Source organism: Protopterus annectens, chromosome 8.part0 (assembly GCF_019279795.1).
Source record: "Protopterus annectens isolate FY-2018-M chromosome 8.part0, PAN1.0, whole genome shotgun sequence".
Lineage (NCBI taxonomy): Eukaryota > Metazoa > Chordata > Ceratodontiformes > Protopteridae > Protopterus > Protopterus annectens.
The window spans coordinates 302,112,211-302,134,710 of record NC_056741.1 but is presented as its reverse complement, the minus strand read 5'-3'; the positions used below and the strand labels follow the sequence as shown (position 1 = coordinate 302,134,710).

At 47.9% G+C, this 22,500-nt stretch overlaps 1 protein-coding gene across 1 annotated transcript in view; it reads left to right on the top strand.

Annotated features, from left to right (window-relative positions):
• SH2D2A (SH2 domain containing 2A) overlaps positions 1 to 22,500 on the top strand; it is a 714,173-nt gene that overhangs the window by 279,370 nt on the left and 412,303 nt on the right. Inside the window, exon 4 of the mRNA XM_044079800.1 lies at positions 6 to 217. Coding sequence (XP_043935735.1) covers positions 6 to 217 — 212 coding nt within the window. The remainder of the gene's footprint in view (positions 1 to 5; positions 218 to 22,500) is intronic.

Here is a 22,500-nt window from a genome sequence, read left to right as displayed (position 1 = left end):
TACAGGTAATGTCTGAACCCAAAGGTGAGAAAAGTGCCTTTGCTTTGGCAACAAATGAAACTGTCCATGAGGAAGTCAAGAATCCCCAGGACTGTTTACTGGATCTTTTGTCTTCATTCCGGGCCAAGGTGGTAATGTGGTTTGAGGAAACACAAGCAGCTCACATCTTACAGAATGGAGTGATTCCAGAATGGTTTCATGGATTCATCTCGAGAAGGTATCCTATCAACCTACCTACTAAATATATGTTTTATGTTAACAAACTTTCAAAATGGTGAACAGTTAATGACAGAGAACACAAACAGTCTCTGCATGAGAGCAGTTTCATGTAAAATGCCTTTCTGATGCATCATGTTACAGAATGATGTTACAAACTTACTGTGTCTCTGTGCTAGTACTTAAATGTTTCCTTGTGCTGCCTTTGCTCATGTACAATATGCTGATTGCTTTAGAACTGGATAGATTTATGGAGAACATTAACATGGAAATAGAAACATAGAAACATAAAACCTAATGGCACACAAAAACATTAACCGGGTCTACTTCAGAATACTGGCAGACCAAAAGACTGAATCTCAAAAGACTGAAAATTCAAAATGCTGAACACATTTTTAATGCAAGGGGCCCTGGCCCCCACACCCTTGCTAACTATATATACTAACTCCAAGATCGCACAATGAAGAAGGGCCAAATTCAGTATTTTGAATTTTCAGTCTTTCGGGATTCAGTCTTTTGGTTTTTCAGTCTTCTGAAGTAGACCCCTTTAACCATATGAAAGAGATACTACTCTTTGTCTGTCTTGCTTCTGTAGCTTGACCTTGTTATGCAAATCATTTATAATTACATATCAGTAGGTTAAAACATACTCCATCTTTAGCAAGCCAAAGACGGGATCTGAAAATCTCAGATGAATATAAAACATTTTGCATAGGTCTGGAGAAATGAGATATTTCTTAACAATACATTAAGAACACAGGCTTATTGTTTTGAGTGGCACTCATTTTTATGATATTGCGTGACTCGTTATGTGTAGCATCGCTTCCAAAGTCAACTTACCCCATACTGGTTGCAGTTGAAGTATTACTATCATTATAATGCATTCATAAGTAATACCGATTTTAGTCATTTTTGTCTTCACTATTCCTATTTACGTTACTCTTAAAAGACAACTGACGTTTGAAAAGCCGTCCTGAATGCTGTATACTTTGGTGCTTTCATAATGTATCTATTCTTAGGTGGTCATAAAATAAACATTAATAATTGTTCGGCCACTTAAGGGATAACGTCCAGGAAATGCAGCGTTACTTAATGGACTAGGTGCTGAAGAAGCCAGCCAGAGTGGGTCCAAGTGGGTGGAAGCATTGTGTCACACAGGAAGGGAGGGAGTATGATGTAGTACTCTGCTGGAACCTTCTGAAGGCCGATGTTCTCAACGTATAACGTTACAGGTTCATATGTGCATGCTCGCATATAAGCAAAAGTAATTGTGTCTCACCAGGACAGTACTCTGGGTGTATGCACATGGCAGGGGTAGTGAAGTCACTGGAAGCAAACTCTGATGAAAGCCAGGATGACAGCCTCCAACAATCAACTGTCACTTATGTGATAAAAATGGGCTGATTGAGAGTAGGGTTAATGGTCCGAGGCATGCAGGTCACTTTCTTCTTACGTTCCTTACTTTTGTTATGCAAATGTTAACAACTTAGGGAACATCAGGAGTCATGTGGCATGAGATGCAATCTACACTGCATTTCTTCATATGGAATACTCTAATCAAGGGCTTAGATTACTGTACAAGTACCTGAACAAGAGTCTTGATGTTTAACTGTGTGAACTGTATAGAGCTCCCCAGATTTATTTTTCAAAAGAAAAAGAAAAATATTAATTGCATTTTCTGACTACAGAATGTTTCAGAAACCCTGATCTTTATGCTGTTTCCTTAATCTAAATATCATTTCTCCAGATGTTTAGGATTTCAAACATCGTGACAGGAATGGGCCACACCAATGGATAGTTAAATCATGAATGAACTAATGGATAGTTAGTTCATGAAATCAGTATTGCTTTTGTATTGCTTATGTCTTGGGAGTTTACCAAAATAGCTGCTTTAAGTTGCCTCCATCTTTGTACGTATAATACGGCAACTGGTAGCATATTTACCAAGGTCATTTGAAGTCACCTATGTTGGCAGTATATGTAAGTATGTTTGGAAATTCTTTTTTTATTAGCCCAGTTGCACCTATTGCTACTGAAACTGTCTGCAGTAACTATCTCTATGAATTATATTGATTGTGAACACATCCCTGTTACCCTATTCAACTAGTTTTGGCTCGGATTCCTATGCAAGTAGTAGTTTGCTTATTTTCTGTGTCAGTTTAAGTTTGTCTGATCTGTTCACAGAGTGCAATGGGACTTTTATGTTTAAAAGAGAAATAACTTCTGAACTTCATCTGATGGTCCTTTGATTAAGTAGGGGTATTCCCATGGTAGCACAGTTTGAGAAGCACTGGCCACTACTGACATTGTTGAAATTCTTGACTGTGTTAAAAATAGAATTTCAGAAAAAAAAATGTTTCTGATGTGCAGTCTTTACTGTTAAATCTGTCATATTTTGGATCATAGGAGATTACTAGGCTAATGGCCCTGGGTTCCTTACAAGCATAGCCAAGAGTTTATCCCAAAAAAAGAAACCTCAATCAGCACCTGTCACCCCTATCAGTAAAGGACACAAGTGGCAGCCCTGGGACAAATTTGTGGTTTCCCATCCACTCATCAAGGTTGTGCTTGAAGAGGTTCAGTGACGTACTTTGACATGTATGGGGAGTCGATGCCAGAGATGGGGCAGCCTCTGAGAGACAAATCTGTCTCTTCAGCAGGTTTGGTTAATTTGACATATTAGATTTAGGCCTTTTGATTGGACAATGCATGAGGTGTTAGACTTACAGATATGGAGCATCTCTAGTAAATCAGGGTCAGAGATTGCCTTGTAGGCAAGACACAGATCACCTCTGAGCAATCTGTACGATATCGAGTACAGTGATAGTGATTTGAGCCTGTCTGCATAGGACAGATATTGGAGGCCATGGATTCTTTTTGTGAGGTATTTCTGTTGCCTTTCCAGTTGGTGCAGGTGTTTGGAGAAGTACATACCAAAACGGGGCATTGTACTAAATTATAGGCTTAATGAGGGAGGGGTACAGAGAGGTAATAATCTCCTTTTTTTTCTGGATACAGTCCCTTTACTTATTAGATGAACCAAGTAAAAGGCTTTTCTGGCCACTGCCGCTACATGATGGTCGAATGTGAGATTGTTATCAACCTGTGTACCTAGGTCTCTCACCACAGGTTGAGTGCTTAGGGGTTGCCGTTGATGTGGTAATCAGTAGGGGCCATACTTTTGCCGAATGGTATGTTTTTTGCTTTTAACTTAAGGCCATGACTTTGGCACCAGTCATTTGTTGCTGAGAGACCCTCTTGTAGTATGTTAATATCATTTGGGGAGTCAGTGACAGCACCCAACTTACCAACTTACAGTCATCCACAAACTTGGTCAGTCACAGGCCTTTTGTCTTTGCTTGGACCTCTGAGAAGTAGATGCCAAAGAGTAGGTGTCCCAGAACAGATCCCTGGGGAACACCACTAGTGTCAGGTCTGCTGTCAGAGGTGTGGGAGAATAGCTTACTCATTATTGTGGTTCTGTAGGTTTTTCTCAATGAAGATAGCACTTTGTTCATTGTTTCTAAAGCTAGATGCAATACTAACTATATTAGCTATATGGGAATTTTATTGTATTCTGTCCTCTTCTGATGACTTCAAGAGCCCTCCCCCAATCCCAGTACAGACACACACACACACACACACACACACACACACACACACACACACACACACATACACGTGCGCACTCATGTGGCAGTGTAAATGGTGCCATGCATGAGTTAAACACGTATGCACACACACACACACACACACACACACACACACACACACACACACACACACACACACACACACACACACACACACACACACACACATATGGCACTATAGGTGGTTGCATGCATGAATTAAAATCCCAACTCGTAAGTTATAGCCCAAAAGCCACCCATTAGAATTCCGCAAACTCTACAATTGTGAAACCACCCTAGATGTTCGTTTTCTCTCTTTCTGCAGGGAAGCACTGCTTATCTGCCTTATTTTTACTTTTGCTTACATTGTATGCATGCGTATGTGTATGTATTTATTGAAATGTGTTGCCATGTCAGTTATTTACCGAACACTGTTAGAAACTTTCCACTGGGTGTTCTGATTTAAATAACTATACAAAAATACTCCCCAGATTTGAAACAATATGAACCTAGTACTGGTATTAACTGTTATAAAACTTAAAATAAATCTCTTAAACTTAGTAAGTCAAATAAAAAATCCAATCCAGGATATGTTGAATTTGCAGTTTCTTTATTAGTAAGCATAGATGTGTGATCCATAAGACTTAATAGTTAATACATTTAAGAAAAGTAAGTTAAACAGCAGTTGAAGTGGGAGTGGCAAAGTTTCCACTATAAATAAAAATCAGTCTGATTGTAGTAAAAACCAACCCCCATTCCTTCCCTTTAAAATAAAGTAATAAAAAGGATTGAAGCTAGCCTAAAATTCCATGCTATTCAACATTCCTAAAAATCTCTGTCTCTCTGTTTATTGCATACTTATAAAACAAGAATCATCAAATAAAATAAGATTATCCCCGGGATTCATGAACCTTGTGCCAGGCGCTCGCATGGCGTAGGCGCCACAATGCCAGACATGGCCGCCGAGCGATTCAGGTACGATCCAAACCCACGTGCATCAGCGGCGTACACCGGAGTTGCGCCGCCTCCGGCGTAGGTATGTTAAATACCCCATGTGCGGTGTTGCACCATGCAAATGAAGGTAAGTAGCGATTCACGAAGTGGCGCGGGCGTAGCATAACAGCACGGCAATGTAAACAAAAAAAAAACGGTTTACGTATATCCAAACATGACATAGGAGTAACGGAAGGCTGCCAACATCATGTGTCATAGTGGTGCAACATGGCAATGTGGAAAGAAATCGAGAATGTCAAAGGAAAACCTGCAGAAAATGTAAATAACGACATAAATGTCATGTACGCAGAAACCACATCAGAACCCCAGGACATGTCCGCGGAAGGTGAGGAACAATGAAGTAATATGACAATGCCATAAAAGAGCAGTATAAGACACATCAGCATCACAGCCACAATACACCATAGTATGAATGGAAAGCCACAACCACAGCCCAAGGGTTGCCAAGGAGTGGCGTCGGTGTCTGGCGCCCTTACCATGTATTAGTAGTCAATGCCATGCCAATGCGCCAGATAATACTGAATCGCAAAACCCCGCCGGTAAGGCTGCCCCAAACGGCGCAGCGGTAAAACACCGAGGAGTGGCGAAGAGGGAACACCTGTCAATCGCAGAGGGGTGTGCTGCTGTAGGAGGAAGCACATTGGAGCCCAGCAAACCTGGGCTGTACAATGCACATCACAGCATCAGGACCGGCGTGTGAGGAAATAGATGCGGTGAGTATACAATGCGCGCACAGATGCATGTGCGAGGATGACTCGTTCCCCAAACCAGTCATGTGGCCGCCCGTCAACAACCATGGATACAGGAAGGTGATGCGGAGAATATGAGGAAATGCGGAAGCAGTGTAATTGGAGTCGTAATGAGCAATTAACACCAATCAACCGACGGAGGGCAATCGGCGGCAGCTGACAACTCTGCATGCAGAAATCTGCAAAACGGGAAAGGGGAGGAATATGAATGCAAAGAAAGTAGTGGATGTTGCAGAAATGCAAAGAGCGAAGAACCGATACAGCACAGCCAAGGAGAGAGTTAGCATAACGGCGGCAAACAAAGTGCATGACATGTCATGTGCCTGCAGGATGCACTCCGTAAATAGTAGGTGCAACGTGCAGAAACAGTAAGTAAGGTGTAAAGCTAAACCAATGCAGGCAAGTGTAATGTAACACCAAAGGCAACAGCGTTGCAGTGCCAACGGTAAATCACGGTAGATAGCCCACAGATACGGCAGCAGAGACACACCCAATGACATCACCGGGTGTACAGCGGAACACTATAAAGTGGGAATGCACACAACACACAGCGAATTCCCAAGCGCCAGCCTTACGGCGTAAACACACGGGAACTTTTAAAATGTATATGTTGGGTGCTGCCGTGGCCGTGATGCATCAGCATGTGTTAGAGACAGACGGAGTTGCGGAGGAGGGTGCCGACAACTACCAGAGACCTCAGAGGAGAAGGAGAGTGTTCAGACCAAGGGTGACCTACCAGGGGCTGCAAGACCTGGAGATAGTAGAGCGTTACAGGGTGGACAGGGACACGTTACAGCAAATAGTGGAGCTGTGCCGGCCAAGCCTGAGAACAAGAGACAACAGAGGGGAGCCCATCCCAGTGGACACAAAGGTATGTGTAAGCTTGCGAATACTGGCAACAGGTACCTTTCAAAGGCCAACCGGGGATATAATGGGCATCTCACAGGCATCAGCATCCAGGGTACTACACCAGTTTCTGGATGCCATGTTACGACATGCCCATGAGTATATATACTTCCCCAGATCTCAGGAGGAGTTGGCTAGCAATATGCGCCACTTCCACCGTGTGGCACAATACCTGGAGGTACTGGGTGCGATAGACTGCGCACATAGAAATAAAGTCACCACCGGTGAGCAGGGTAGGCTACATAAACCGCAAGGGATTTCCCTCCATCAATTGCCAGGTCGTGTGCAATGCGCAGGGCATTATCATGGATGTGTGTGCTGGCAGCCCCGGAAGCTACCACGACTCCCATATCTGGCATGCCTCACAGCTGTATCAGGTATTCACCAGGGGGGACATCACACAAGGTCACCTTGTGGGGGATGCTGGCTATGCATTGGAGCCGTGGATGATGACACCCATCAGAAATGCACACACACACATGCAAGAACGCCATAATGAGGCACACGCACAAACCAGAATAATCATAGAGCGTGTGTTTAGGATGTTGAAATCACGGTTCCGGTGCTTGGATACATCTGGTGGAGCCTTGCAGTACTCTCCAGGCACATGTGCCCACATATTCATAGTATGTGCTATGCTACATAATATGGTTCATAGGTTCATAGGTTCATAGGTTCATACTAGGCTATCTGCCCGAGGGCATTTACAAGCCTAGCCCATAGTTTTGTGGCTTACGCCACCCCTTTAGTATGGGGAACTATACCCATTATTTTGCTGTGCCTCTGTTGAGCAGTGACACTGAGGTAATCCCTGGGGTATATCTCCGATCTCCCATCCATTGGTCAAGATTTCTCTTGAACAAGGCCAGCGAGGTGCTCTGCCTCACATATACCGGGATTTTATTCCACAGCATAGGGAGTCTTTGGGTGATGAATCTATCCCTCCAGCACGTCCTATTAATAGCGGTGTCGAGGTTTAAGTCTCCGCCCTTGTGGCTCTGGCGGATCTAGATTTTTGAGGTGAAGCATATTCATCAAATCTGGGTTTGACATGGCCTTGTATGTTAGGCAAAGGTCACCTCTGAGCAGCGTGCGACTGAATAGAGCTGGAGTTCTTTCAGTCGGGCAGCATAGGACAGATGTTTGAGACACTTTATCCTTTTGGTGAGGAACTTTTGTGGCCTCTCCAGCTGCTGCAAGTGTCGGGTCAGATACATTCGCATTGTACTCAATCATTGGTCTGATGAGTGATGAGTATAGGAGACTATGACCTCCCTTGATCTAGATGAGAATCCTTCATGATAAGGTGGGCAATGTAGAAGGTCTTCCTAACTACTTTAGCTACATGGGTGTCGAATGACAGACTACTATCAACCTGGGTTCCCAGGTCCCTGATAACTTCTTCTGTGCTCAGTGGATTGCCACCTATTTGGTAGCTAGGGGTAACCTTGTTTTTCCTGAAGGGTATGACTATGCATTTTTTGGCATTTAACTTTAGGCCATGGCTCTGGCACCAGTTAACCGTTTCTGTGAGACCCTTCTGAAGGATATCTGTGTCAGATGTGTTTTCTACTATGGCCCAGTTTGCAGTCATCTGCAAACTTTGTCAGCCATAACCCTCCTGTGTTTGCTTGTACTTGGAAAAGTAGATGCCAAACAAGAGTGGGCCCAGGACTGAGCCCTGTGGTTCACCACTTGCGACAGGCTGTGAGTCTGACATGGCGCCAGCTACTCTGACCCTGTGGGTTCTGTTACTCAGCCAGTTAGCAATCCATCTTGTGATGTATGGGTTAACATTTAAGCTGATGAGTTTTTCAATGATACCGAGTGGGGTATTGTATCGAAGGCCTTCGCCAGATCGAGGTAGGCTGTATGGACTGCCTTTCCCTCATCAATGGCTTTGGTGACTGTTTGAAAAAGTCAACCAAGTTTAGAAGGCATGATCTGCCTTTGACAAAGCCAAACTGGGATGGATCCAAAGTCTGCAAATTCCTATGTCTTTATTTATGAGGTCCATTATGATCCTCTCCATGGCTTTGCAGATAAGGCTTGTCAAGCTAATGGGTCGGTAATTTCCAGGGTCGGTGGAGGCACCGCCTTTGTGAAGTGGGACCACAGTTGCAGTGTGCCACTCCTGGGCGTATCCAGTGTTAAGACTATGATTAAACAGCTGTCCTAGCTGTGGGTTTAATTCCTCGTTGAGTTCGTGGAGCACACAGCTGGGGACACCATCAGGTCCCATGGATGCTGTGTTTTTTGCTTTGGAGAGAGCAGTTCTCACTTGGGCGTTGGAGATGTTTGGGGGGCTGCAATCGCTTGGTATAGATATCTCTCCTTTTGGGGAGGAGGGGGGGGAGAAGTTTGCACTGAACCTGTCAGCCAGTATGTTGGCAATGTCTGTAGGATCAGTAATCTTCACATCATTTTGAACTAGTTCTGAGCATATCTGGGAGTTTCCTGCGGAAACAGCTGCCGCAGGGACATAATGGTGTAGGGCCACCAAGCCCGCCACAACTGCCAAGGCAAGCACAGGCACAGGGCGTTCAGCGCCATGAACACACTGTGCCAGCCCCAGTAGGCAGACGGAGGCGTACCCAATATGCCTATGCCTTGGCAAAGAGGGAACGTATAGCACATACTCTGACAGCGTAGGCCCCATGGACTGACACCTCCCTACCTGCACACACAGTGAAATGGACGGCACACAAACATGTCCACCCGTAATGTGTACTGTATGGGCGGTCCCATGTGTGACTCCAACATAGGTAGCACCCAAACACTGCACAACCAACAGCCAGCGGAGCATGGAACGGCAACACCTCAACCGCACGCGGGTCCGACAGCAGACGGCGTAGCCGTATGCTGCCACGTTCGGCGCAAGGTGTCTACATATGTACATATGTGCATACACAAATATGGATATAGATATCATTACATACGTAGAAATATATGTACACATACACAGAGATAAAGTACAACAAGTTCAACAGGGAATCACAGGGATGCAAGGTCACAGATGCAGTAAGATGCGAACTCTCAACATAGTAAACATACTGAACGACAACCCGACTATCCGGGAGGGTGGACAGAGCAGGGAACGCCACCCATGGAAAGGTCTACCCACCTAAATGCATATTCGCCATTCGGGATGATCGCCAGGCCACGATACAGTAACAGGACATGTGCGTGTAATATTCTTAGGATATGAGGGTGGAGGTAAACACCGCCGCCGCCGATGTGGTCAACGTAGGTAGTGTGTGCAACCGTCCCTGTGAAAGCGGAAGTATGTGTATGTGTGAGGTGAGGATGTCGTGTGTTCCGCTGTGCCACTGTAATGTGTGTGACACTGTGAAATGTGTATGTAGGTGACATGTGACAGGCGGAGTGGAATAACATGTGTAGGCATACAGTATAGGAACCACAGGCGTATGGATAGCAGTACCCACAAAGTAGTACTGAGAGCTCCTCACTGGCTAGGCGCGTGGCGACGTAAAAGGATGCAAATGGAAAATGTCCCAGAATGTACCACAGGAGTATAGCCAACGTGACATGCAAAGGACGCATGTACAAACCATCACCGGATGTATGGCGCCGACATGTTAATTCCAATACGATATATCGGCAACGTTACGCAGCAATAGTTATGTACCGCGGAAATACGCATGTGCTACCCCGGCACCGATCGTGGACACGTATCGTCCCGTAAACACCGCTGTGTGTTCTACGAGTGTTAAACAAGCAATCGCCACCTGAATAGGTGGTAACCGGTAGCATACAGGCCGTCCCAACTACAGGACCACAATGACCGTAAATATCCGTGACAAAATGCCAAGGGATAGTCGGCACCTACGAACAGCTGCAGATATACTACCGATGTGACGGAGGAATATATGCAGGAAGCACACAAGCAAGCGGTACCGACAGCAGATGACATCAACAAAACCTACACTCCTAGAACAACAGACAGGTAACTTGTAACTCCCCAGGCAGGGATGGAGCACACACAGAAGCATACCGTGTATGTACAAATGCAAGGCCCACACCCCGTACCCGTCACCCACAGCCGCCGATATACCCCATCGCACATATCCAAGGGATATAATCCGAAATAGCAGCAAAAACATACAGGCAGTTAATGACAGCGGCATACCCGCAACATCCCGCGTGGGAAACACTATCAGCAGCGGATGCATACCTGCATCCGTTGTGTACAGGAATACAAGAGCTATGTTACACATCAGAATGCAATACGCCATCGACAGACGCCGGCAGGACACGGACACCCACATGTGGAACATAATACCATACCCAACACACACAATCCAAGGCAAACACCACAGCCAAATGTACGTGACGCGACACATAGCGGTTGTAGTCACACATAATATAACACAATACATACCATCCCCACGAAGGTAGTGCAGATAACCAACGCCCAGACGATGAATGAACCATGGCCTAGTTCCGACGAGTACCGTACGAATGGAGGAGATGCACAGGTGATATGCGCATAAGTACACACCGAGGAACAGCTATTGGTGTGATGAACCCACATGCCGCAGGTGACGACAGATATAAGGAAGACTCCCAGGATAGTCAAACTGTATGTTCATACCGAACAAAGACGTTATTCCTACAAGAGCCGATCACTTGTCAGTAGCGAGACACAAACGGAATACGGAAAGCAATACAGGAAAGGTATGTAGAACCCACGAGATGTACTGGTGTGTAACGCATGATATGTATGACAAATCGGCACTGTATGTGAACGGTGTTTGTCAGTAAAGATACCTGTCCATAAAGGAGAGAGTGGTGAAAGGTGGTTATGTAGTGTTAACCTGCTGAGTATACCAACCACTGTGGACACCGTGTGCACAGCAGTGGGACATCATGTACACAGCTGGGATAGGCCAAGGGGTGCCATCGTGATTCAAAACACAGAACAATGCCACCACCCACGCTGATGCTGGCAGTGGATGTCCAACAATGAAGTGCCACAGCAGGGGATAGGACATGCATGTATAGTGTCACAGCACACATGTGTATGGGCAGATATTGTCGATGTCATACGTAATGTGTGCACGACGTGCACGTATGCCTCGCAGTAGGGGTGACCATGTCAAGTATGTATAATGTAAAGCTATCATGATGGATACGTTCAGACATTATACACAGTATCACAGGCATAGCATGCATGATGGACGTATGGCCTAGTGTTATGTACATTAACAGGATATGTATGGCCTGCAGATATGGGACAGAGCAGTAGCAGAATAGCCACCCAAAATGGAAGGAACATCAAGTAACCATGTCCAAGCTATCTGTAGCAGGTGCAATGTGTGCATCAATGATGTCTGGCAGGTCCATGTGTAAACACATGTGCAATGTACACAGTCGTGCCAACCCCCCATGGTACTGTCCACTGGACAGCAAAGGTGGATGTCAACTGCATGTCTACACAGTACTGCTGTCGTGGTGGTCCCATGTGTATGTGTCACCCTATCAGCAAGGGAGCTATCACATGACCAGTGCCACAGTGTGTCCCTGTGGGATGTGCACAGGACCCATGTTCTACAGCATGGTGTGTGTCCAGTCTGTGTAGGTAAACAGAAGCCCAGGCTAAGCAATGTGGCTTGTGTGCACATATGCATGACTGCTTCATTCACCCTGCCCACTGCAAATGCCATGTAGGAGTACTACATGCATCAGTAATGCGGAGGACATGGCCCATGGCAGAGTACATGACACCACTGTGTAAGTGGTATGCAGATGAGTACAGATGTGTTCCCCGTCTGCCATCAGCATATGTAAACTGTCTGAGCCTGGTATACATCGCGGCATGACTATACTGTGACATGGAAAGTTGTAGCCATTGTGGAAGGCTCACCACGAATGTGTTATAGTAACCCTGCCCGTGTGTAGATGTGTGTATGGCACAAGTACAAAGGCTACCAATGTCCCAGCAACACACATAGTCCAGATATGTGTGGCCCTGCAGATGTGTACCCACGCCACAGTGGAATATGGCAACCACAGCACCATGTGGGGCATGTGTGTGTACAGCAACCATGTGCAATGTGATATGCATGTATAGGGACAGTATCCACGTGATACCCAGTGGAGGACTGTTGCTATGCAAAGGTGATGTGTATGCACCATCTGTGATGTATCTGACACAATGACATCTACACGATATATCTGCCACACCGACACCTGTATGGTTGTTAGCAGTATGAGCTGGTGGAGCTAGAATGCTGCCAGGTACGTAGATGTGGGACATGTAGACATGGACATTACTCCGTGACAGCATGTTGTGTATGTAAGCAAATAGTGAACATGAGGGGACACATGACTGAGGACTGTGTAATGCCACATGTACCTTACATGTCGTAGGTAGCATGATATGCTTGCACCACTGTGTGACATGTCCAGGAGTCACATAGCCTAACATCCCGAGACACAAGGTATGATGTGATGGTGGATGTGTACATTGCCAATACCAGAATGTGGAATGGCACTGAAGGGCAATGTGGGGATAATGTCTGATCTGTTACCCTCCGTACTACACCAACCACCCATGCAATGGTATGACAGGTGGCCATCATGTGGATGTGGTGTGCTGTGGCACACAGACGCCCAACAAGGGTGCCAGTAAAGGCATGGAAGTCGTCAATGAGTGTGTGAAGCATGTATGTCAGGATGTGCCCCAGTGCCATACTGAATGGTGCAGTCATGTATGTATGAATGCAGTCCCACACGTGCAATGCACAACCACCCATGTGTAGTGTGATAGATGCGGTGGTGTGGTGGTCAAGGTACACAATGTCCATGAATGTGCTAGCAGTTAATTCAGTGGGCTGCTGCAGAGACACATAACAACCAGTTTGGCGGGATAGAACAGCTATGGAGATTGGAGGTGACATCGGGACAGTGTCCGAGGACATAATGTGTGCATGGCAGTACCATGTATGTGTCCACAGGGACAATGTGATGTCCATGTATGGATTGGAGCCCTGTAGTGAGTGAGAGTGTATATTATAGGTAGGTATCCCATTGTCCGGCATGTTGCAAACAACATTTCTGTCGGCAATGCCTGGGTGACTGTCATATGCTACATTGAATGTGGATGTAGCCAAACAACACAGACATAACACCACACTGCGTGAGGGCCCACACTGCAAAGTATGGTGGTCATGTGTAGGTAGCCAGCTGTGGAGTATGTGATGGACCACGAGGACACACCATGACTGTCAAGTGATGCACCACACACATTTGAACATACTCACCGTGCAACAGCCTGCACATGCGCCCATACAGCACATGTGCATGGAACATGCATACCACCGTGGCATCTGTGAAAAGGCCAGCACCACCATGCCTCTGCGTGGAATAGCATGGTCCCTACCAGTGCGTACATGTAGCGGAAGTGCATTGTGATATGTGTCAGCATAGTCATGTATACTGTCCGTCTGCCGGGGTGCCATGCCATTAACAACCCCCGTCAGCAGATGTTGGTAGTACCGGCTGTTGAGCACATGTACCATGTATGCTGCAATGGGTGTGTGTCCAGGGTGTGGCTAGCAGGGCCGCAAAGCATATATGTCCATCAACCAGAGAGGGGATGTCTGTAGGTATAGCACACAGACACATGGAGGTATGGTGCATGCCAAGGGTAGTGTAGGTATGGTATGTCTTGTTTAAAGTGTCACCCAGCTATGTGTAGTGCATGGCCAAGCATGTGTGGGTACATGGGAGTCCATACTAGGGAAGTGTGTGTTGCTGTCAGCACATGGCAGTAGCAACTGTCCGAGGTGCAATGTACAGTATGATAACACAGCCAGCATGTAACCTGTGGTGTACAGTGTACTCACCGTCACGTGTCACAATGTGTCTAGCGGTCACAAACATGGGTATCCGAACATGGAGTACCTATGATGCATTTGTCTTAGAAAAACATACAGTATGTGTGTAAATCACTGTGTGATGTGGGATCCACTCACCTGAGTGTGTTGCAGGCCAGGTATGTGCCTGGGAGGTATGATCTGTGTACAATCTGGACTGGCAGGTGTGCTCTGTAGAGCATGGAGGCAGGTCCCAGGCACTGCAGATCAATGTCAGGCATGCCTTACTGTGTGTGCAGTGCATGTCTACAGCACAGTGGGGGGTGCAAGCATTGTCACACATCACTGCATGCCGTGCCTGCCTGTGACAGCCCTGCTGGCGACAGACATGTGACACTGCTGCAGAGGCAGCATAGCATGTGAAGATGGTCATGTGGGCCCCACACCCTAGGCAGATGTCTGCAGGTCATGTGTGCCACAGTACTGTGGTCGACCATGACTGTCATACTGGATCAATAACACATGCCTGCACAAGTACAGTATGATCATAGTCAACAGTTGCAGTGACAGAGTAGGCAAATGTACAGTATCTCTGTGTGCAGACCACTGACTAATGTACACACGGCTAGACACACACCCAGAGGGTGAATACACCATTGAGCCATCAGATGTCCCATTCCACGTAGCCTGTACAATGTCATCACAGGGTGGTCACAATAGCATGTGGTAAGACAGACATGTTGTGCCAGGTGATGTGTCATGTGTGCATATGTTGACTTGCACAGCCGTTCACATGTCTGCAACATACAGGTGCATGATGCATACTGTTACATGATGTGTGGAACTGCACTGTGACACACAACAGGGACATCTGCACAGGTGTGTTGTGAATGGTGTAACCCATGTTCACACAGGATACACACTGCCGTTGGCAGCCATGCTGGTGGCTACCAGTGGTGCATGCAGTGGTCATACAGACATACTGCATACAGTGTTCATGCAGGGATGTCCATCCTTGTGGATGATGTGTTGCTATGTGAAGGTAGGTGTGTGTTGTGAATGTTACACATCCAGATGACACCATCTGGTGCAGTCATGGACGTCGACAGCATCACACACATCCACAGCAGTCAGAACCCTGTCCTGAGAATGTGTCAGTCACCCTCGTACTGTGTGACATATGTGCACATGGCAGAACACCTCCCACTGTCATCTATGATGGCTATGTGATGGCTGGAATGTGCCGTGATAATGTACAATGCTGGTAGTCCAATGAAGTACGTGGAATCAGACACAGTACGCCATGGCTGCCATGTAAACCATGCACAACAATGACTGTCTGACAGACACAAACAATGCGTTGACATGTTGAACTGTGCACATGAGAACTCCCAATGAGGTATGTTGCACATATCGATGTACAACTGTCATCTATGGCCATAGCATGGGTGCAGACGCACATACCCCACAGGCAGTACCACGTGATGCAGGTAGGGGGGCATTGCAGGTGCACATGTGACAGTTGCTGTACCGCCACATGTCCTGCATAGCCGTCATGTGGGGTTAGTAGCGGCATGTGACTGATGGACATGCCTGTACATTTGATCATGTCCCACAGGAGATGTGTTATGTGTGTACAACATGTGATGTGCCAATATCAAGCTGTGCAGTGTATGGCCGCCGGTTTACCTGTATGACTTGTTCTGCGATGGGTGCAAAGGCACATAGTACTGCATTGCACACCCACAAGCCCCACACAGGTGCATAGCCTGAACATACAATACAAAGAGGGTGTGGGATGATAGCAACCCACAAGAGGAGATGGGTAAGGGTGGCAACCCACTACCACATCCGTGGGTATGGTGTGCATGTGTATGACACATTAGCACCTGAGAAGCTAGCAGTACAGCAGTACAGATTTGCATGCATATATGTTCAACAATAGCCCTGTGTGTCCCACCACAGGCCCGTGGATAGACAGACACCAACACAATGTGCAGATATGATATGTGCACAGCACATAAACGATGCCTACTGTAGAACAGGCATACTGTGTAGACATGTACACAGTACGTCTGCACCAGCCACACTCAAACACGTTATGTGCCGAACCACACCAATAGTCCAGGCCATGCCAAAGCTGGACGTGCATGCATCTGTGTATGCGCCTGTGAATGTCTCCGGCGTAGCGGTATAGCTGTGTCACTGTTCTTGACAACATAATGAATGGGTTGTATGTGTGATGGGTGCATCATATGTGTTTGGTCAGATTGACGATACCATCAGTGCCCCTGCTATGTGAACATCCCTGTCCCCATACATGGATACGTATGCTGTGGCCAACATCCCGTTTCCAGAGGGAGGGATGGCGGTGTGTACCGCACCAGCAGACATGGGGGTGGCAGCAGGCACTGGATGTAGACATATGTGGTACCCACGTCAGTCCAGGTAACCATCCATGTGCACGGGATAGCAGTGTGTGGCCATATACAGCACTGTGTAGATCAATATCGCAGCACATAGCACCTGTCAGGGTTACAGTGTATGCATGGGTGTGTGATACCTGCATGCACCAGACACACCCCACCAAGCAGCGTGCAGCCTACCTTGCATAAGGCCAGTGTCCACACCATGTTGATAGACATGTGTAATGTCCAAATACACATAGCAATGACATATGGAATGGACAGCCACCCTGCCATTATCATTACCCCCCAGGTGGATCACATCCCAGTGCCATGTATGTGGCATACCTTGCCATACCATGCAGCCCTGCCCAGCAAGGCTGCATGTGCTATCACAGTCCTACATGGTGCGATGGCCAAAAGGCACTGTCACTATCAACCATACACAGCAGTAATGTTACAGTGATGCACCCTGTGGTGTTACAGGTGCTGTGTGCTGCTGTGGACAATGTGAGTGTACATGCTATGCATGACCTTCCCTGCTAATGTGGCATGGTTACACATTGTCCCATGTGTATCACATGTGCAACACAGGTGAGCCGTGGAAAGTTGGCCAACACCCGTACAGTGCTGTGTGGATGTACATGGCACAACACATGCATGTGCAGGTGTCCATGTGTATGTGTACAGTGCCACTGCTGATGTTCATAATGGCCACGTACGTGATGTCTATTGACATATAGACAGCATCCAGGTGAACAGTAGAACTGTTGTCACAAGGGGACCCGTGCCAACTGATATGGACACAGGTGTAGACAGGTACACATGTCCACAGCAGGCTAACATCAACATGGTGCGTGTACAGTGTGATGAGGTGACACACAGATATGTAATGACACCCACTGCTCAATGGTGTGACAGCAACACATTGGCTGTATCACTGCCATGATGCCTTGCAGAGATTACTGTGCAGATGTTGTACATGTCATAGCAATGTATTCCCAGCAGTATGCCAGAACAGAAGTGCAAATGTGACCTGCCACCATCGTTATGTCTTACATATAATGCCACGTTCCCGGCTGCCTGCCTTTAGCCGACAAGAAGACGAGGTGATCATACCATTGCTACATGATAACTATGACATCTTATTTAGCCATGTGCCACTGCAGGCACAACAACGGAGGAGATGTGGCAGGATATGCGCAGGAGGGTGAACAGCCTGGGCGGCCACAACCGCACATATCAACAGATCCGCAGGCACTGCACAGACCTAATCTGGCATGCGAGACAGCGTGCCGCTGCAATCGCCAGACAACAAGGTAGGACAGGTGGTGGGCCACCAACCCAGCCCCCACTCACAGCCACAGAGGAGCTGCTGGCCAGTCTGGGGACACCCATGGAACAACATGCTGAAACCCTCGCGTCCATCGTGGAGGTGGGTGTCTCCCAAACAATGAGCTCGGAGCTGCCTGGTAAGTCAGTGTTGCATGTTTGTATGACAAGCGATGTAGGAGTGGGTGTCATAGAACAATACATAATATAGCAACACATGCCAGGTATATGGCCACAGAGGATGCATACTACAGTATGCTATGTTGTGTATGCACACATGTGCAGAGCACATGCAAACACGCAGGTGCATGATGTGACATGCAGAATGCTTACTGTGGCGATAGTAATGGATAATGTGCATACCTTTGTGTCATCCCTATACAGGTGCGTCTGGCGGTCGCAAAGACAAGGGTCTGTCACAGGTAAGTCTGTTGCTAGTAAAAGGCATGATACGGTGTATTGATATTCCCCATGTGTCCAGGTATGACATGCACACCTGGGTGTGCCCCAGTCACGGTATACAGGTCGCACCATCCGACACACACACCACCCATGTACAGTAGATCCAACCGTTAGTATAGACTGGCATGACACCACATAACCCATTGGTATGTTATGTGCAGTCAGCTATGCATACAATGGTGAAGGTGTTCCACAATGGCTGCATGTGTAGTATGCATTGGTATGCCTCTGCAGTATGAACACAGTACCACATAGCGAGCTGTGATCTGGCCAGAGCACAGGTGTTACCACTGTGACCTATGCCTCTGCATTGGGTGCACATGTTGTGACATGGCACATGACATGTCCCATGCATGTGGATGTCTGTCTGCAACAATGTCACACCATGACATGACCTATGCACGACATAGCAGACATCCACAATGTCTGCATAGCCGTAGGGAATGTGACACCTCAGACTAGTACGGTTGTATGTCACATGTGCCACCACAGGGCCATGTGCACGAGGTCCATCACACACAATTGTCGATGACCCAGACAAACAAGGCCATGGGTGATACCCACAGGCATGTTGCCACACAGTACATCCGCAGTGGGTAGTCACCGTTGCACCCTGTCCACATAGTGGGCTCATCACTGTAGTGGACCCCCTGGACATCCGATGTGGTACACCAGTGAAATGGAATGACTGTCCCCAGCCAATAGAGGTGCCACCAGTGTCCACCATATATGTGCTGCTGTGCAGCTGAACTGGTTTCCAGACACGGCAATGTAATGCGTCCAGGTCACGCATTGCACAGAAACATACCGGTGTCCTGCTACCGTGCAGTGGCACAGTGCCCGTACTCCACACTGCACAGCTATGTATACAGCTCACACCAACCACACATGCACAGACATCCTTGTTACAGATGCACTGTATTTGTAGACTGTACACATAACACTGCACTGTGACATCCGTTGTGATGTGGTGCATGTGGTGGGACACCATTGACACATGTCCACATGATACTGCACATGTTTGCGGTGTACATGACATAGTGGCGGCAGCCATGTGTACAGTTAACTCGCCCGTGGCCACACGGTGTATCACGGTGATGCATGCAAACTACCATGAATGTGTGTACTGCATGCCTACTAACACACACCTGCCTGTTGTAGTGTGCATTCCAGGGCAGTATGCATACTGCCACTATTAATGTCTGGGCTGCATTCACTGGGCTGTGGTGTGGGAATGCTGCATGCCACATGCAATATCACATGCATGATGTGTCTGCATGTGTGTGTGTGTGTGTCAGCGTGTGTGTCTGCATGTGTGTGTGTGTGTGTGTGTGTGTGTGTCAGCATGTCTGTAATGTAACTACGGTATGTCTCTGTATTGACAGGTGCTGTAGGTGCATTCCCTCCTGCGGTCCATCTGATGCTAGTGTCCCCACAGATACTAGTGGTGATGACCATGTGCATGAGGCACAGGCAGGGTCGTCACAGGCAGACACTGTGCCATTGGAGAACATCACACATCGTCCCTTTCATCCCCACACCGGTTCAGATGCCGACACATACCGCAACACCATTGCCCACAGATGACGGACAGTCAGCGTCTGTTGGCACCGAGCAGGAATGTGTGGTGGCTGCAGAAGGTGCGGGTACACATGACATTGCCAGTGTAATGACTGGTGGAGTGCCACACAGGCATGTGGCAGGTGCTGCTTGTGGGAGGGCACTGCTAGACATACACCTGCCGTGCAGGGTACAACAGCTGGTATAACCAGGCGCATGTTCCAGACTGTGATGGCGGCGAGGCACGTGCGAACGGCAGAACCAGGAAGGGCAGAGGCTGCAGAGGTCCGCAATCCGTTCCTTAAACGAGAACATCCAGTCATTGGCGAATGCCCAACAGCATCTTGCCGATGTTCTGGATAGGAGATTGGGTGAGATGGCTGGGATCCTCGACCGAGGCATGGCCATCCGTGAGCGTGAGCTGTCCGTGCAGGAACACCTGGTAGGGGTGAGGCATAGGGCACGTGGCCGTGGGCTAGTAACACCACCAAGTACAGGTCAATGTGTGCGTGCCACCACCCATGCCCACCCACACAGTGCTGGTAGCAGCAGCAGTGCAGCTGCTACTACACCGACCACACCAGGACACAGCAGGCCACGTGGACGTGGCCCTGGACGGCCCCGGCGTGGACACGTTTCCAGCGGACATGTGTCATCGGAGAGTGGCCACTCTATACCTCCACCCGGTAGTGCCCATGCAACCCCAGGCAGGCACGGGTCACGTCGCCGCAGGCCGACACACTGAGCCGTACCACCTGCACTGTACAGTCTGGGGCTGCCAAGTATACCCCGTGTAGGCATCACAGATGACTGAACTGTGTACACACATACCCACACACAGCAAACACAACTGTAGGGCTCCACCACATTCACATGCATTCTGCACAGTCATGCCCAGTAAATGCACAGGCCCTTACACACACACATGATGTCATCCATTGGTACAGCCTATGCCTGTGGCACATATTGCCCTGTGCATATGATGAAGTCTCTGCCACATAATCGTGAGCTACACCATTGGTGCACGGTTATGCAAACATATTCTGATGCACAGGGTGGACAACATAGTGAGAGGTGTATGTGATACCTGTGTCTGCATAGTATGTGATGTGTATGTTGTTGTGGCTGTGTATGGCAGGTGACAGGTGCGTATGTGATGTGGTTTGTGCACTGACATCATGCAGCAGATATACCATGTAGTGCAGGTGCAGCATTCATTGTTCTGTGTACACAGTATGCGTGTTGGTTACATGCGTAGCACCATATTGGTTCAGTTAACCCATATGCCACTTATGGTGTACTTGCATGTGCCCACTGTGCCCACTGGGAGCACTGTTATCAGTTCCCCACGTGTAGTCGTGGGGTACCCACAGGCACATCTGGCAATAGCAGCATAGCACAGGTACCCGCAACCGGCATGGACCCCTACATAGGTACATAGGCGCACATGTACATACCAGGCTATGTGCCCTACGGCATGTGTAAACCTAGCAAGACTGTGTGTGGCTACTAACACCCCTTAGGATGAGGGTACCACATCCATCAGTCTCCTGTCCCCTGTCCAGCACTGACACAGAGATGATGCCTGGTGCATACTCATGATCACACATCCACACGTCATGATTACTCCTGCACAAAGGCAGTCAGGGCATCTGCTTCACATGGGCTGGCAATCCTCCCCATGTTTTAGGGTGTCTCTGGGCGTTGACCCTGTTCCCCCAGCACGTCCTAGTCATCTTCGTGGTGAGGTGTGTGTAAGTTGCTTCTGTGGCCGTGTTTGCCCGGAGCCTAGGAGGTGGAACTTGTCCATGTCACCCAGATCGGACATGGCTGTGTATGTCAGGCACAGACCACCACAGAGCAGACGTGCTGGGAAGGTATACAGCCGGAGTCCCCTTGGTTGGACAGTGTGAGACACATGTCCCAGCACCTTTATCCCCGCCTCGTGGAATGTTTGTGGTCCTTCCGAGTGCTGCAGGTGTCAGGTTAGGTACAGCCCATATGTGCCATTGTATGCAATCATTGCTGTGGTGTGTGATGTGTACAGGGGTACAATGAACACCCGTGATGTGGATGTGATTCCTTCCAGACCAGGTGGCCACGGTGGAATGTCTTCCCACCCACATTGGCATTGTGTGTGTTGACAGAGGTTACTGACAGTTGTGGTACCCATCTCCATGAACACGTCCACCATGTTGAATGGATCACCACCGACATGTTACGTTGGGGCAAACATGTCCTTCACACTGGGTAGGTCTGCACCTTCTCTGGCATGTAGCAACAGGCCATGGCTCTCGCACCAGTTATCCATGTGTATGACGCCCTAGGTGGATGTCTGTGTCAGATGGGGTGTTGGGTATGGTGGCCAGTGCAGTCATCTGCA